Source organism: Cynocephalus volans, chromosome 7, assembly GCF_027409185.1.
Source record: "Cynocephalus volans isolate mCynVol1 chromosome 7, mCynVol1.pri, whole genome shotgun sequence".
NCBI lineage: Eukaryota > Metazoa > Chordata > Mammalia > Dermoptera > Cynocephalidae > Cynocephalus > Cynocephalus volans.
Window position 1 is genome coordinate 113,845,650 of NC_084466.1, and position 16,409 is coordinate 113,862,058.

Below are 16,409 nucleotides of genomic sequence, written 5' to 3' on the forward strand. Positions count from 1 at the left end.
TCTAATTTTAAATCTTTCCAGGTTTAATGATTTAAAATCACCATGGTCATCCAATAAGCAATGTAACAGAAGCAAATAGTCTTAATGTATCTTTGTAATCTGTAATATTGGACAAAAATTTATCTGTACATAATCAAAGCAGTCCATCAAAACTAACCTAGTGTCACTTTTCTAAGTGCCTTCCTTTTGGGGGTAGACTTCTATTATTTTAGGTTAAAGTTTACCTATGACATCCTGATTTTCAGTGAACCAACACTATGATAATGTCTAGATAAATTGCTTATGGAATATAATCATGTTATAAATACATCATTTTAGAAAGATCTACCTAGGCAAACTGTATCATTTTCTAATCTAAACAATTATTTTAATTAGTTGAGACTCTTGATTGGAAGTGATAGAGATTCTAGATAACAGAGAAATAAAAGAGAATTTATTGTCTCAGCAACTGAAATGAACTTACCTGTCTTCAGGTATAGCTGTATTTACAATACTAGTCAAAGTACAGAGGATCTATTTTCAACCTTTTGCTCATTTATTGGTGTTGGTATTATCAAAAAGAACCCTCTCTTAGGTTACCAATATTAAAATTCTAGCAAAAATAAAGAGAATACTTTTATTTTCTAATAATTACAATAAAATTTATGGATAGGAATTTTATTGGTTTTGCATGAAACATATACCACACATGAACACTGAGCAAAGGATAAAGTGTCCTTATTAGTCAGAGATGAGTAATGTGTCTATCCATGTAGACACTCTGGGATTGGGTCAGCCTTACTTAAACAACTTAGACTGAGAATGGAGGAGGCATGATTATTCAAAACAATATCTGGATGTTGTTCTGAAAAGAAGGCAGTAAACATGGGGAGTAAAATAAATAAATAAATAATATAAGTTAAATAAGTTAAATAAATCAATATCTACTTAATTATTTTAATTAAAAATGATATAGTTTGGTTCTTATTCTTTAGAAAGAAATAGTTATTAGGCATGCAATGAATATACGGATGGTTAATAAGTACTAGAAAATCTGTAAGTGAGATCACCTTGCATTCAGTTAACCTAATAAGCCAAGCATATGAACTACAGTGGCAAAAAAAAAAAAAAGAAAAGAAAAAAGAAAAAAAAAAAGCAAACAAACAAAACCAAGTGACTTGTACTAGATGTTTATAAAGAGTTGTACACAATTTTTCAGACTATATTTGTAGTTCAAGATTTGTTATAAAAGGTTTTAATGAAAGCACAATGTAATTGCACAATGAAATTTAGAATAGAAGAACTGAAAGGATGGAGAAAAAATTAGAGGTAATATGAAAAGGATACTAAAAAAATGTGAAAGAAATGGCAATGGGATTTGTCTTATCAACTTGAGAATAGAGGCTAAAGTTTACAGAAATCAGATGTGTGATATTGACTGGACTAGACTAGAAAAAGATCTAGAGATGTGGTTAAGATCTTGTATTTAATAACTTTCTAAATCTACTGCAGAGGGATGACAAAATACATGTGAATTCTAGAAGAGATCATTTGGTATTAATTTATGAAGATGAAGTTATAATAGCCTAGTTATAGTAACCAATATTATAAAAATAAAACATATTTTGAAAATAAAATAATGTATTGTTAAAAATACATTTTTGAAATTAGGTAGATACGATACTTCTAGGGCCATAATATGGCTACAATTAAAGAAAATAAGTGAATTCAAAGGAAATGTGAATTTTTGTTCATTCAAATACTTTTGATACAGTTAGGCTTTGCAGTAAGTCAGGAATAAGGGCTAGAAAAAAACATGTGAAGACCATTTGCTTAGATATGTTAAATCAACAACACAAGAGCAATGTTTAATTTTAGCAAGTTGAGGTAGAAAATTGTATCCATCTATTGATTTTAGTCCAGTTGGTGCTTTGTAGACAAGTGAAAAGAATTCTGTATGACATATGACACAATTAAAAATGATGTTGGTGATAACACATTCTTAACCAAGTGTATTTGCATGATGTTGAACACAGCTTGCTAGGGCTGGAGCCTAAAGGTGGTACTTCCTTGAAAATTTCAGATAATAGTACTATTCAAATGAACACACACATATACACACATAACACTAAACACATTCTATTATTAAATTCAAAACTCAATCATTATACAATAGATGATAAAAAAGAAAAAAACAACAACAAAAAACACTGCACACTTACTGGAATGACCAAAATTCAGAACACTGACAGCACCAAATCCTGATGAGGATGTGTTATGTAGCCTTTTCTGATTGGCTTCTTTTACTTAGCTCTCATCATCCATTGCTTGAGAAAATACAAAATGGTAAAGCCACTTTAGAAGACAGTTTGTCAGTTTCTTACAAAGGTAAATATGGTCTTACTATACAGTCCAGCAATCATGCTCCTTGGTATTTAACCAAAGGAGTTGAAAACTTATGGTCACACACAAACTTGCACAGGGATGTTTATAGCAGCTTTATTCATAATCACCAAATCACGGAAGCAACCAATATGTCTTCATTTATGGAAGTAAACTGTGGTACAATCTAGACAATGCAATATTATTTAGCACAAAAAGAAATGAGCTAGTGAGCTATCAAGCTATGGAAAGACATAGAGGAACATTAAATTCATATTACTAAGTAAAAGAAGCCAATCAGAAAAGGCTACATAATACGTGATTCTAACTATATGACATTCTGGAAAAAGCAAAACCATGGAAAAAGTAAAAAGATCAGTGGTTTCCAGGGGGTGGATTGAGGGAAGGATGAATAACAAGAGCACAGAGGGTTTTTAGGACAACGAGAATACTCTGTATGATTCTATAATGGTGGATGCATGTCATTATACATTTTTCCAAACCCATAAAATGTACAACACCAAGAGTAAAGCCTAATGTAAACTATGAACTTTGTGTGATTATGATGTGTCAATGCAGATTTATCTATTGCCACAAATATAACAATGTGGATATTAACAACGGAAGAGACAATGCATGTGTTGGGACAGAGAGTATATGAGAAATTTCTAACCTTCCTCTCAATTTCTCTGTGCACCTAAAGTTGGTTTTAAAAATAACCTTAAAAAAATAAATAAATCATCTTCTCTACAACTGCAGACCTCCTCCAGTAAGCGAACTTGCAAACAGAGGGACCATGGTTGGTGTTATTTCTGCTGCGGCCATCAATCAAAGTATTGTGTACTCCATTGTTTCAGGAAATGAAGAAGGTGAGTAGATAGTCTGTGTTTTCACCATAAACCAATAAACTTATGTTTGGATTAATTTTAGATTGAATTATTATTATCCTATTTTATTCTAATAAAGTTGTTCCCATCTTAAATGTAATTAGTAACTATATATGCTGAACTTGATGGAAAATCCAGTTATGTTAGCCAAAGTGATTTTTTTTCCCCCTTAAATATCTAATTCTAGAAGCCTTCTCCTTCCCCTCATTTGGTGGTATTTTAATGACATTTCTTCAGCATTAATGCATCGTACTTTCAGCTTTTAGTCATGATTATTGCCTACTGTAGTCTCTCCTCACTATCTATACTTTCCATGACCCTTGCAACATGTCATACCTTAATTCATACTGAAGAAATTTTAGAATTGTAAATAACTGTGAATGCCAAAACAACTGCATTTACATTAAAAACTTTGCATATTATATAATATGATTTCCAAGCAGCCAAAGTAGACATACAGTTACTGATTATAAGTAAACAAATAATTTTAGTTTTGTCAGCTATTCACAAGAATCATGGCAGTTTGCTAGGATCTGGGATAATCTCATAGTTCAGTCTTTCTCATTGATTATGTTTCACCTATTATCCATAGGTTAATTGTCCTCTGTTTTCTCTTTTGATATGCTGAATAGCCTAGCATATTGTAGGTATTAAAGAAATTGTTAATATATATCTAATAGATAAATTAACATTAAATATTTAATAAATAAATGGATGTTAATGCCACTAGGCAGTTTGCAAGGAAATCATAAAGTCATATTTAAAGCATTTCAACAACCAACACTTATTAGAAATTGCTGCCACTACAGCAAGTACTCAATATCTTAATTTTACTGTCTTTCTTCTTTGTTTCTACTGTGTTGCTATGCTTCTTCCTTAAATGCAACTGAACTTCCTTTTCCTTGGACTTCCAACATCTGACTAAAGCTATGATTTTTCAATCTGTTCTGATACTTTCTCTTTTTGATTCCATCTGTTATTTTCCTTGAAGACAGCAAAGTGGCTCTATTTCTTAACCTCTCTTCCTCACAATGACTATTTTACATTCAAGGTATTTATTTATTAATTCATTCAACAAATATTTATTGAGCACAAGTTAGGCACCAAGTATTCTTACAGCCACTAGAGATAAAACAGTATACAAAATAGATAATGGTTGCCCTCATAGAATTTAACAGCCTGATAAGGCAAGGTAAACAGTAAAAATTATTAAACACATCGATATATAGTATTATAAGTGGTGATAAATTCTATGGAGAAAAATAAAGTGAAGAAATGATATGGAGAGTGCAAGTGGTAGGATATTATAATGTTTACCAATGTGTTCTGCTTTTAACTTAAATATGTGTGTACAAATTTAGTAAAAAAATAGACATCAGGGCAAATATTTTAAGATATTTAGAATAATGCATTGTTTTTCTCTAAATTTTAGTTGACTCAATTTAAAGTGTAGTTTATTCTCTTATGTGTTTATAGCAGAACACTAAACATACTTCTTATGTGTTTATAGCAGAACACTAAACGTACCAGATAAGATGCATTAAATTATAAAGACTATAACAATGCATAGTAAGATAAGAAGATACTTGCTTAAACAAAATTAAATTAGTTTCTTTGAAACAAAGTTTCTGAAAGCCTCTAGTATGGTTGAAGACCATCTGAATTTATGATGAGGGGTATATTATTCAGTGCTCCCCAAAAGTAATCGACCATAGAAATATTGATTTCTAAGAGAATCTCAAAAGAAAACAAAACAAACAAACAAAATCTACAATTTCATAGGGAAACAGTGATGTTGATCATTTCAAGAGCTGTAACATAGTTTGCAGCAGCCAGCATTTTGTCACTTTTTTGCATTGCTCTTGTTACAGTGTCTCTAGTGTTTTTGAGATCACTGGGCCTTTTAAAGAGAATTTATTCCTTACAGTGTGAAGAAAATGACCAAGGAATTATATTTTAAATTCTAGATAAATTTGGAATTAATAACATCACAGGTGTTATCTTTGTGAATGCCCCACTGGATTATGAGACAAGGACGAGCTATGTACTTCGAGTCCAAGCTGATTCACTGGAAGTGGTCCTTGCCAATCTCCGAGTTCCTTCAAAAAGTAAGTTATATCACTTATGGGTTTTATAAGAATTTTTGGTGTTTCTGCTGATTTTCTAATGAAATATATATATCTCAAATGAAGTTCTCAGTAGAGAATGTAAGAAGATCATTAATACTTGGAGATGATTTCCCGTTCATTTTAACAGCTGATATATAACAATGTAGGGAGTGATTTCATACTCCTGAAATGTCAGAGCTATAAAACACTGTTTTCAATCTTTGTGTACAATATTGTTAAAACACCACCATTATCTGTGTATGTTAAGTAATAAACGTTATTTTTAATCCCGCTGTCAAGCTCTGGATAACCCTCTGGAATATATGTTGTTAATGGATGCATTACTGCTAGACATTGCTTGAATTGTGTGGCTTCTTGTACTTATATTTTCTGAGAGCAGAGAAAAAGCATCTGAAAATTAGTGACTAATATTTATTGTAATTTACATGTAGCACCATACTGAATCCACACACATTTCTGAGATGAGAATTATTACCATTTTACAAAGACAAAATAAGAAAAGGTTAAGTGATTTTAAATACATGACAGTAAATGAACAGTCAGAGATTTAAGCATCTTGTGACATCTTGAGACTCTAAAATCTTTTTTCAGCTTTTCAGCATAATATAGTTTATCCACACAGAGAAGCAACTAAAAGTCAATTTGTGAAGGGGCTGACACAGATGCTAAGAGATGTTACCAATAATGGGATAAATGTTATTCTTTTCCATCCATTGAGGTAATACTGTTTTGCATGTAAGTAATCCATCCTTATGTAATCACAGCAACCCTTTTAAAATCTAGAAGACCCAAGAAAACCAGATTTAATTTAACTGTTAGTAGACTAGACGCCCAGATAGAATGTGAAGTGGGTAATGGGACCTTAAGCATTCATCTTTACCTTGGGATCATCCCTATGGGTCATATCATAGCATTACATCAATCAGCATCACGAGAAGGACCGAGAGGAATAAAAAGAACAAGGAACGAGAGTGAGCATGAGAGAGCCCAGGCAGCATGAAAGAAAGGAGAGGAAAATGAAAGCAAAAGCAAAAGATGCATTATAGATTTTTTTTTGTATCAGTTCAGCATTTGATGATCATGAAAATAAAACACTCCTTTTCATTTATTGCAAACCTCACCCTGATCCAGTGTAGAGTTACTTGTAAAGGAACAACCAAATCATTTGAAAAATCAGCTTATACACAGTGTCTTAAATTTAAAGAAACTACATTGTCCTCAATGATTATGCATCTCTAGCATAATTAAATTGCTTAATTAAGTTTTGAGTTTTTAAAATCTTTAAACTGCTGACAATTACATTTTTAAAAAAACTATAGAAGATACTTTAAATTGCAAATTGAATTGGCTAAATGAGAAGCCGAAAGGTTGGAGTAGCTCTAACTTACATAACGTAACCTATCTTATCACAAATACAAATAAATGGGAAAGATTAATTGAAAACTACAGTTGTCGTCTTTCTTTGAGACAAAGGAACAGTTGATTTTGGAGAGAAAATTTTGCTAAATATTTAGATTGTAAAACCTGGTATTTTTCAAGAAAAACCTGTGATTTCCAGGAATAGAGATACATTAAGTTCTCATGTGTGAATATAATACAACTAGCTCCCATTACTGTAATTTAAACATAAATGTTAGGCTAATAAAAGATTATCTAATGCACATGACCATACTTGTATGTGCCCCAGTATGCATTTAGAGGTGAAATCAATTAACAAATTCATAAATTATCCTCTCAGAAAAGCATGAAGTCTAAAAGGTAAATGTTAGTTTTAATGCCTGATACTTTGAAAATTGTTATTAACATTTCAAGATTGACCTTTGATTCTTAAGTTTGAAATATAAGCCCATGCATTTCAAACATTGTTTCATTTATTAATGACTGCTAATAACGGTTATAATCAATCTCCAGTCCATTAGCTATGCAAATAATGACATTATGTAAATTGAGGCTAATTAATTAGTTGTATAAAGGTTCATCCCTGCTTCAGAATTAGTTGCCCTGTCATCGTTAGCTCTACTGCATATCATATAAATAAAAGTATAATAATAAGTTTAACTCATTAAAGAGGTGTTTTTATTGTGATTTCTTTATGAAGAATTTGTTAATGAAATCATTCTCAAAGTAAGTTTTACAAGCATGCTGCAAATGAATTTAATATTAAAAGGCAAGTTAAAAATTAAAATAGAAAATTTTAGAGATTATTTTATAAATTCACCACTAAAAATATTTAAAACACTTCAGACTTTATCCCATTTTTCAGAAATGCCAGTTAAATAAACAGTCTTGTATCCCTCCCATGTGAAAAAACGGTTAGGGCCTTGCAACTCCAGTGAACTCAGCAAGATGTCTTGGCATGCAGGAGTATACAATTTCCCAACACTTGCCTATCCAAAGTGCCATCTGTTTGCAATGAGGGGGCTTCAGGGAGATTCAAAAACTATATACCCTTCCCAATCTTCTTCCTCCAATCCCTGTATTCATATTTCAATCCATGGATATCAACAGTAGTTGTTGAATGAGTGAAAATGTTATCCCAGTTAATGAATTTGAGAGAATGGGAGCTATGCAGCAACTCTCAGGTGCTGCTGACACCAAATACAGAATTAAATTTCCACTCAGGTACTTTAGATTTTGTATCTAGAGATTCTATATATATATATATATATATATATATATATATATATATATATATATATATATATATATATATATATATTTTCCCTTTCTTAACTACTAGCTTTCATCTTTTAAACTTCATTGATTATTTCTGGAAGTAGTGGGTAGTAGAATAAATATATAATCTGATGAATGAATAAATGATGAAGAAAATAATTCAAATTAACAGAAAACATTTTATAAAGAGCAAACTTTCCCAATAATTAAATAATAAATTTAAAGAGAAAGTTTAAGTAGTTTTTGTCTACTCACTCATTAGCTAAAATAAAAGTAGTAATGATAAAAAATGTATCCTAATAAGTCACAAATATGAACTAGTCCTCTTTTTTTCTCCTTCGACAACAACCTCTAGGCTTAGCACATTTTCGATCACTGGTCCAGGACCTGCAGAGATTTGTGTTTTTCTTTGGATGCTACACCATTTTTTGCCTTGATAGTTTACTAAGTATCTATACTATACCAGGCACTATAGTAGGATTTCAGGACACAAAGATAAAGAAAGAAAATTCCTATCTTTGAGATCTTTTGTTCAATGCAATGCAGACACAAACAGTGACAATATTGCAAGAGTGATGGCTGATAGTAGTACATAGTGGCACGTAGCACAGAAAAGTAAACAACTAACATATGGTGATCAGAGAAGACTTTTCAAATGGCTTAACATTTGTGCTGTTTCCTGAAGAATGAATAGAAAAGGTTTGAAACAGCAATTCCAAACAGAGTAAGCACAAACCAGAAATGATAGAAAAGAAAATATTTAATTGGAAGTTGTGACAAAAGTAGTACAGTGAACCTAAAATTGCTAAGACATGTGTAAGAAATAGATACAGGGCCGACCCCTTGGCGCACTCGGGAGAGTGCAGCGCTGGGAGTGCAGCAGCGCTCCTGCGGCGGGTTCGGATCCTATGTGGGGATGGCCGGTGCGCTCACTGGCTGAGCGCGGTGCAGCCAGTCACAAAAAGACAAAAAAAAGAAAAAGAAAGAAAACAAAGAAATAGATACAGATTATCAAAAATATTAAAAACAAAGAATTTACCCCTCTAAAAGCCCTTACTCTCAAGGAGAATTAAAAACAGTCAAATAAAGGGAAATTTAGACATTATTTTGTGTGAAATATTCCTTTGGGGGGAAAAAAAAACAGTAGCAAAGTAACACTTGAATTCTCTTCCACACAACATACTTATCTTGTAAAGGAGGGTTGTGGGAATATATGAGGGTTCTTCAAAAAGTTCCTGGAAAGATTCATATTATCTTTTAATTCTATTTTTTCTTGAACTTTTTGAATTACCCTCAAATTCATTTCCATCTCAGGTTTAATGTTGGCAACTACAGTAAAAACACTTTGTCCCTCTGGTGGCAGGGCACAGTGAATTCATGTTTAAGAAATAATCCATAAATCTAGAGGGGAGAAAGACGGAGAAACAAGCTATTATGGTGGCTGCAGCAGAGGGAGACCACAGCTGTGTCTAGATAAGCCTGCACTCCTGCAGTCATGCAGGCAGAGAAGCTGTGAATGCTACCCAGGGTCCAGACTGGGGGCACGTGAATGTCAGTTTTCTTAAATCCTGTTTAGTAGGATCACCTGAAGGAGTGATGACAATACGAAAGGCAAAAACTGGAGATGGACTGCTGAATTTTTACTAAATGACAAGCTAGAACTTAAGATGTGCTGCTAAAATTAAGTTCTGCAGGAGAGCATACCAGTACTTGAAGTGATCCCACTGACAATGTCTGTATTAAACTCAGGTCGGACACAGAGTATTCAACCATTTCACAACAGTAATACTTAAGTAGGAACTTTCCTATTTCCTTACCTATCTTTTCTCCTCAGCCTCCAAGTTCAGATTACGGCAGTCTGAGTGTTAAAAATCAACTCTTAGTGAATAGTGGAGAAGGTGATTAATGAAAGGGAAAAATAAAAAAGTCTCTTACAATCTCTTCTTCAAAGGCAGGAGAACCTTCATTAACATATTTAAGCTGGGGTGGGAGAAAGGTTTTAACTTTATATGGAATTGGAGGTATTGATTAATATATTGAATTAGTGAGTCTTTTTTACATTCTTTTTTCTTACCATTATCATAGTACTTTTAGTGAACTAAAATTGATTTTGTTTCGTTTTAAATTATTGGATCTCTTGAGCTTTTTTTCAATAGCAGAAAAAAAGACTATCCAAAATCAGCAAGATAGAAGGGCTAGTAGGAAAAAAAAAAATGACTTTTATGTATTCTATGTCTATATTAAGCATATCATTTCAGTATGGTTGGAGAAGAAAGTAGTGGAAATACTTATAATGTAATTAAGCCACACGATGGCAGAGGTTTTTTTTTTTTTTTTTTTTTTTTTTCTCTTTTATGTTTATTGATGCATCCAATAGCCTAAAATGTAGAACACATAAATATGCTCAATAAAGATTTGTCCAATGCATGAGTGAGTCTGGAAAGTTAAAGCCAGATTGTGAAGGTTTTCGAATATCAGACTAACAGCATGCAAATATGCAGCATGCATACCACTACTGCAACCCACGTGATAGCTGACTTTGCTGACTAAGCACTAGTTTTGATCTCTATCTCACTAATGCTGGATTTGTAGTCTCATTACAGCAATTTGGGTGGTCACTATAACAGGTGGATCGAGCACACTGTTTTAATTACAGGAATGTACATAGGAGCTCCCTCACAGTATTTTTCAGGGACTGTGAAAAGCTTTGAGGGATTTTTCTTCCTCCAATATAGCTGGAAATGTGTTGAGTTCTTATTCCTCCTTCACCACTAGACTTCCTGTTTCTTGTTGTGGTGGTGGTGGTGGTTTGTTTGTTTTTCTTCTGCTAGTCTCATTCTGTCAGGTATTCATATTTTCCTTTGTGGCTCCAATACTGACCACTATTTTTGATCAAATAATTATCTTTATTTTACAAAGGAAAGACATGTGTAAATGCACTGCTATTTACAATATGTTATTTCAAGATTATGAGTCTTTTTTTGTTCCTGTCCATTTTCTTCATTTCTCCAGACTAACTCAATCTCTCCTGAGTTTTCAGGATACAATGTTATTTTGCCCCAAGGAGCCTTCAAGGAGCCTGGGTCCAGAAGAACTTCTACAAAAACTTAAGTCAATATTATTGCCACAAATTCTTCCTTATTCTTTTATTTTTATGTAGAACACAAGCAATAATGTGCAATTTTATAGCTTAGTTTGATTTATGTAATTCCATAATTGAAGTGGCAATTTTTGCTTTATAGTAAAATTATAATTATGTTTAAATGTGAAAAAAGAAAGCTATAGCTCTTTATAAATCTGTCATTGTGTTTTGATTCAATAACTAGACTTTCAATCAGCAATAAATGACAGCACAATTAAGATAAACCTTAAACTGGTAATAAAACAACTCAAATGCTATTGATTTCATTTTATGGTTTTGCTTTAGGGTATAAGCTTGTAATGCATCTCATTTTCTTGGCTTTTCTGGTTACAAACAGAAGGCCTGTGACAAATAATGCTAATGACTCTTTACTTGTGATTGACTGACTTACAAAAGCATGCCATATATAACCTGGGTAACAATATCGTAGAATGTCACATGTTATTTTTTCATTCCTAAAAATCTAAACTATGATCAGGGTCTTCTATTTGTATTATAAATATATGGCCATAGTTTTTAAAACTCTACTGATAATTATTACTTTAAAACTTGGAGACCAGCTAATTAAAATTAATAGCATAATATCAGTTATGTTATTTTTGTCTCAAGTATTCTAGGCATCTTACATAAATGGGCAGCTGAAACAATTATATTTTTAACAAAGCAAAAATCTATTCCAGGAGACCCTTGGTAGAAAATTACCTGTCCAAGAAAACAATTGCATTGTGAAAAATAGATTTTCTTGGAATAGTGATTTAAAAATGGTTATGGAATTTTATTAATACATTTCTGAAATCAAATGCACTGAGGCAGTGCTCATCCATTGGCCCCAAAATTGCTTTGCTGAACTAATGGCAATAATGTGTAATCAAACTTTCTAAATTAAAGTATAGATTATAATATGTATTTCTGCATATACAATATAAAGAAAAACCATGTTTCATGAGAAAAACATTTTATATTGCTTCCATAAGCAATTAAAATTAAAGTTGGAGAGTAGGGATGCATAAAATTATTCTCTTTACTTGTACCTAAGACTGAGCTGAGGTCTAAAGACAGGAAATATAATTTTCTTCATTTTGGGGAGCTTCTTTCTAATTAAAATACTTAATAATGTAAATTTTTTTCTAGATATTTTTAGTCCAAATTTAAATTGGGATTCAAAATGTAGACTAGTCATTCTTTCAGAGAGTAGCAATCATTTGATTAATAATGAGGACTCAGAACTACACAATAAAAACTCTATTCCTCATGCTTCAGAAAATCAATGAGAAACTATTGATGTGAAGTAAGCCCTATTAAATGCACATGAAACTATACACGAAATAGTGAAATTTGTTAAACCATGTATGTTATAGAACTATCAGCGTTTCCAGACATGGAAACTGAAGCAACTATCTGGATAACATAAATATAAAGTGTATTTTAGCCTTTAAAAATATGGGGGAATTGTCAGAATTTTCCACTAAATTACACTAGTGCTTCATTATTGTTAATGGATACAGACATTGGCCATCCATGGTCTGTTATATAATCAAAGTCAGGTCTCTGCTGTAAAGTAAGGCAGCACCAGTTTTCTTTAATAATTTGCTAAAAATTTAGTGCAGCCATTAGACTGATTTTTATTTATTTTTACTCCTTATGGCCAATGGATAGTGAACACTTTTTTCTCTTTGTGAAATATTTTATTTCAACCAACTTTAACAAGGAGCTGAATTAACTGGTCGATTATTGTGAGAACCACAACAACAAAACTTCCCATTAACTAGACAAAAATAAATGTTACCATTATGTTTAAATAATAAAGAGAAATATGGAGGGAAGTACCATGCCCTCATCAAAGGAATATAAATAAGAGTGAACCTTTAGAAGATTTTATTGTCTCAACTTCAGTGGGCCTCTCAGTTTTGCTAGGCATCTCCTAAGCCACTGCTTTTCTCAATTTTCATATTGATTGAGTTATTTTCACCTAATCTCAAGGAATAGCTACACCGTAGTGTCTTCACTTGCACTGCTTTCTCTTTCTAAAATGTCTTTCATTCATTGTTTTCCACATCAACTCTTAATTATTCTACAAGACTTAGTTTAAAAGTCATCTAATTTTTGAAACTTTCCTTAATCCTCCATTGACCCCATCACGTGTGAAATAAATATATCTGATCTGTGAGTTTTCCTCAAAAGCAAGGATGCGATATTATTTAATTTTGTGTTGCTCCTGTTCCTATAGTAACACAGATGCTATGTGGGTGACCTCAGAGAAGATAACATTTGATATAGATTCTGAAGGATAGATTAGTAGAGATAACAGTATGGAGGTAGAAAAGATTTATTTTAGAGGAAAATAGTAAATACATCTTTGTCCATACAATATAAAATTTGTCTAATAAATTATGTTTGATGACACGCTGTAGTGTTTTCTGTCAAAGAAATGCTGTCAGGTTATCTATTGTTCTACTCAACTTTACCTTTTTGATTATAATTGACATAAAAGATAATGTTGTTCTTAATCATATCTTGTTATAATAAACTTTAACCAAAATTTATGAAATTTTAACTTGGACTAATTAATAGCACCATAATTTTATAGTTCTTCTAAGTGAATTGTGAATTGTATCAGATTTACAAAGACATTTGATGATTTAAACATAAGAAGTGATGAAAAAAATTTAATACATGGGCAAATAACAGAATCTAGTACATTCCAAGGTAGAAGTAGTAAATATATGTATAGCAAGAGTTACTGGGACTTTGCTCTTTTGATTCTAAAATGTGATATCACCTATTACCTTTGATTACATTACCTGGATTGGTAAAAGCCTTGTGGGTCCTCTTCTAATTGTTATTACTCTTTAATGAATGCTGGTATTCTTAATTCCAATTATGGAGAGTCAAGATAATTTATATGAGACATGAAGACCTGGACCATATTTAATATTTAATCATGAAATAAAGATGTATACCTTATTTTTCAGAATAATATCCTAAATTGTATTACTGGACAAATGTGCACTGAGAGATTTGTAAGAACAAGGTACACCAACCAGTTATTATGGTTTGTGTGTATGCACACATAAACACACATAAAGTTATTATTTTTCTTGCAACAGCTATGTTTTTTTTAATTTTTGAGACACATCTAGTATGATTCTGTTTCTGTCACATGTTCCCTAAAGTATTATTTTTATGCCATGGGGATCATTAAAAATGTTAGATTAACAAATATATATTAAATATTTGATAGGCACAAGCATTTTTTTAAGTGTTGTAAGGGGATAAGTATATACAAGACGTGATCATTGTCATCAAAGAGTTTATATTCTAGTGGAGAAGCTATGACACCTTAGTATAAAAATAAGTAGCAGTATGGAGAAGTATGTGGTTAATTGACATATGAAAGACACAGACATGCATAAGTTGAGATTACAAAGAATAGATTGCTGCAGTGAACTATTTTCTTGATTGAAATAAATGGGAATTGGAAACTTTACTTGAAGCTATGACTGGTTTTGCTTAAGCTGATCCATTCTAATTAGGGTAGGTGGGAAATGGAAGGAGAATGGATTGAGGAAGAAAATTAGAATGAAAAGCTTGGGGGAGAGAATTTTTAAAGTGATTTCATAGGACAGTGAGTACCGCAATGGTAGCAAAGAATTAGTCAAGAAGAGAAATGGGAGGTAGATCATAAAGCAGTGTTTCTCAATGAACTACCTAATGTTAATCACTTGAGATGCTTGTTTTAAAATACACAGACACACACACACACACACACACACACACACACACACACACACACACACACACACAACCTGCCCCCCCACACACACACATCACTTCTCAGCCTTTTGGCTAAGATCAAATGTAGTTATGTGTGTGTGTGTGTGTGTGTGTGTGTGTGTGTGTGTGTGTGTGTGTGTGTATTTTTATCGGTTGTGAACATTCATGGGGTACGAAGCTGACTGTCACCATGCATGCCAGATCCATACTGGCAGCATGCCCATTACCACAAATTGTGGTTATACCCTGTGTCCCGCACCCAATTATCCCCAAACTCCCTCCCCATCCCCCTTTCCCCCATTCCACATTTTATCTCTAGGTATGCTCTCTCCCTCTGAAAAAAAAAAGATAAATAAATAAAAATAAAATAAAATATATATTTTTGTACTGTCTTTCCCCAAACCTACTGAATTAAGATATCTGGAAATAGAGAATGGAAATCTGAATATTTACCATGTTTTCAGTGGGTTTTTGCTTTTTTGTTTATTCACAGCTACTTGACATACTGATGTATAGTGTAACTCCTTGTAGATTTATTATTTATTATTATTATTATTATTTGTTTTAGGCAGAGAATTAATATGAGAAAAGTTAGTTCAGCATGAAAAAGAGCTTGAAGAGAGACACAATGAATGCCAAAATTGAATAGGCCATGCCCGAACTAGTATAGGGCCAGTGAGATTGGAAGGATATGGGACATTTGCAAAAGAAAAGTTGATAGGACTTGATGACTGGTTATGAAGAGAAAGAAATACATTGAAGTTGATTTTATACTTTTGTTCATGGGTGACACAAATTAGATATAGAAACTAGTTGGAAACAAGGAACTGGACTTCCAAAGGATGTTCAAGACTGAACGTATAGATTCTGGAAGACGTCATGTTGAATGGTTACTTAAGTCAAGGAGTGTTATGCAAAGGGTCACTAGCCTAACAAGGTATAAATGTAAAATGAGGTTTAATTGAAAAAATCACGCAAAAAACATCAAGGGAAAAATGCATCTCTTTAGCTCTTATAACCCACAGAGAGAAGAACTTAATTTGCACCTACTTGAACACACTATAGAAAGGGCTCAAAGCCAGGAATTTGAAACAGTACTAATCTATATTATTTAAAGGGAATATGAAAATGAGAGTAAGAAAAAATTCATTGACCAAGTAAAAATGGGAACTTTGTGGTCAAGGAAATGATCTTAAATCAGCAGAGTCAATGACGCTTAGTATCTTATGTCCGGGGTAAGTGCTATTTGGATCCATTAAGCTAGCTGAGATCCAATGACCTGGTTACTGGTAAAGCTGTCAAAAGAGGGGAATCATTGCACCTCCAGGACCGATCTGGCTTTGCCTCTCCGAGAACCGGCAAGAAAGAAGCACAAAAGACTGAGTTTGAGAGAAGTTCTTCTGTTTAGTAACTGAGAAGAAAGTACAGCCATTGAAGAGC

The 16,409-nt window shown here is 32.5% G+C and overlaps 1 protein-coding gene across 10 annotated transcripts in view; it reads left to right on the plus strand.

Annotated features, from left to right (window-relative positions):
* Window positions 1–16,409, plus strand: part of PCDH15 (protocadherin related 15) — an 801,855-nt gene that overhangs the window by 658,252 nt on the left and 127,194 nt on the right. For all 10 annotated transcript variants that reach the window (XM_063103018.1, XM_063103019.1, XM_063103017.1 and 7 more), the window contains 2 exons: window positions 3,121–3,230; window positions 5,216–5,356. In XM_063103018.1, the coding sequence (XP_062959088.1) occupies window positions 3,121–3,230; window positions 5,216–5,356 (251 nt within the window). The remainder of the gene's footprint in view (window positions 1–3,120; window positions 3,231–5,215; window positions 5,357–16,409) is intronic.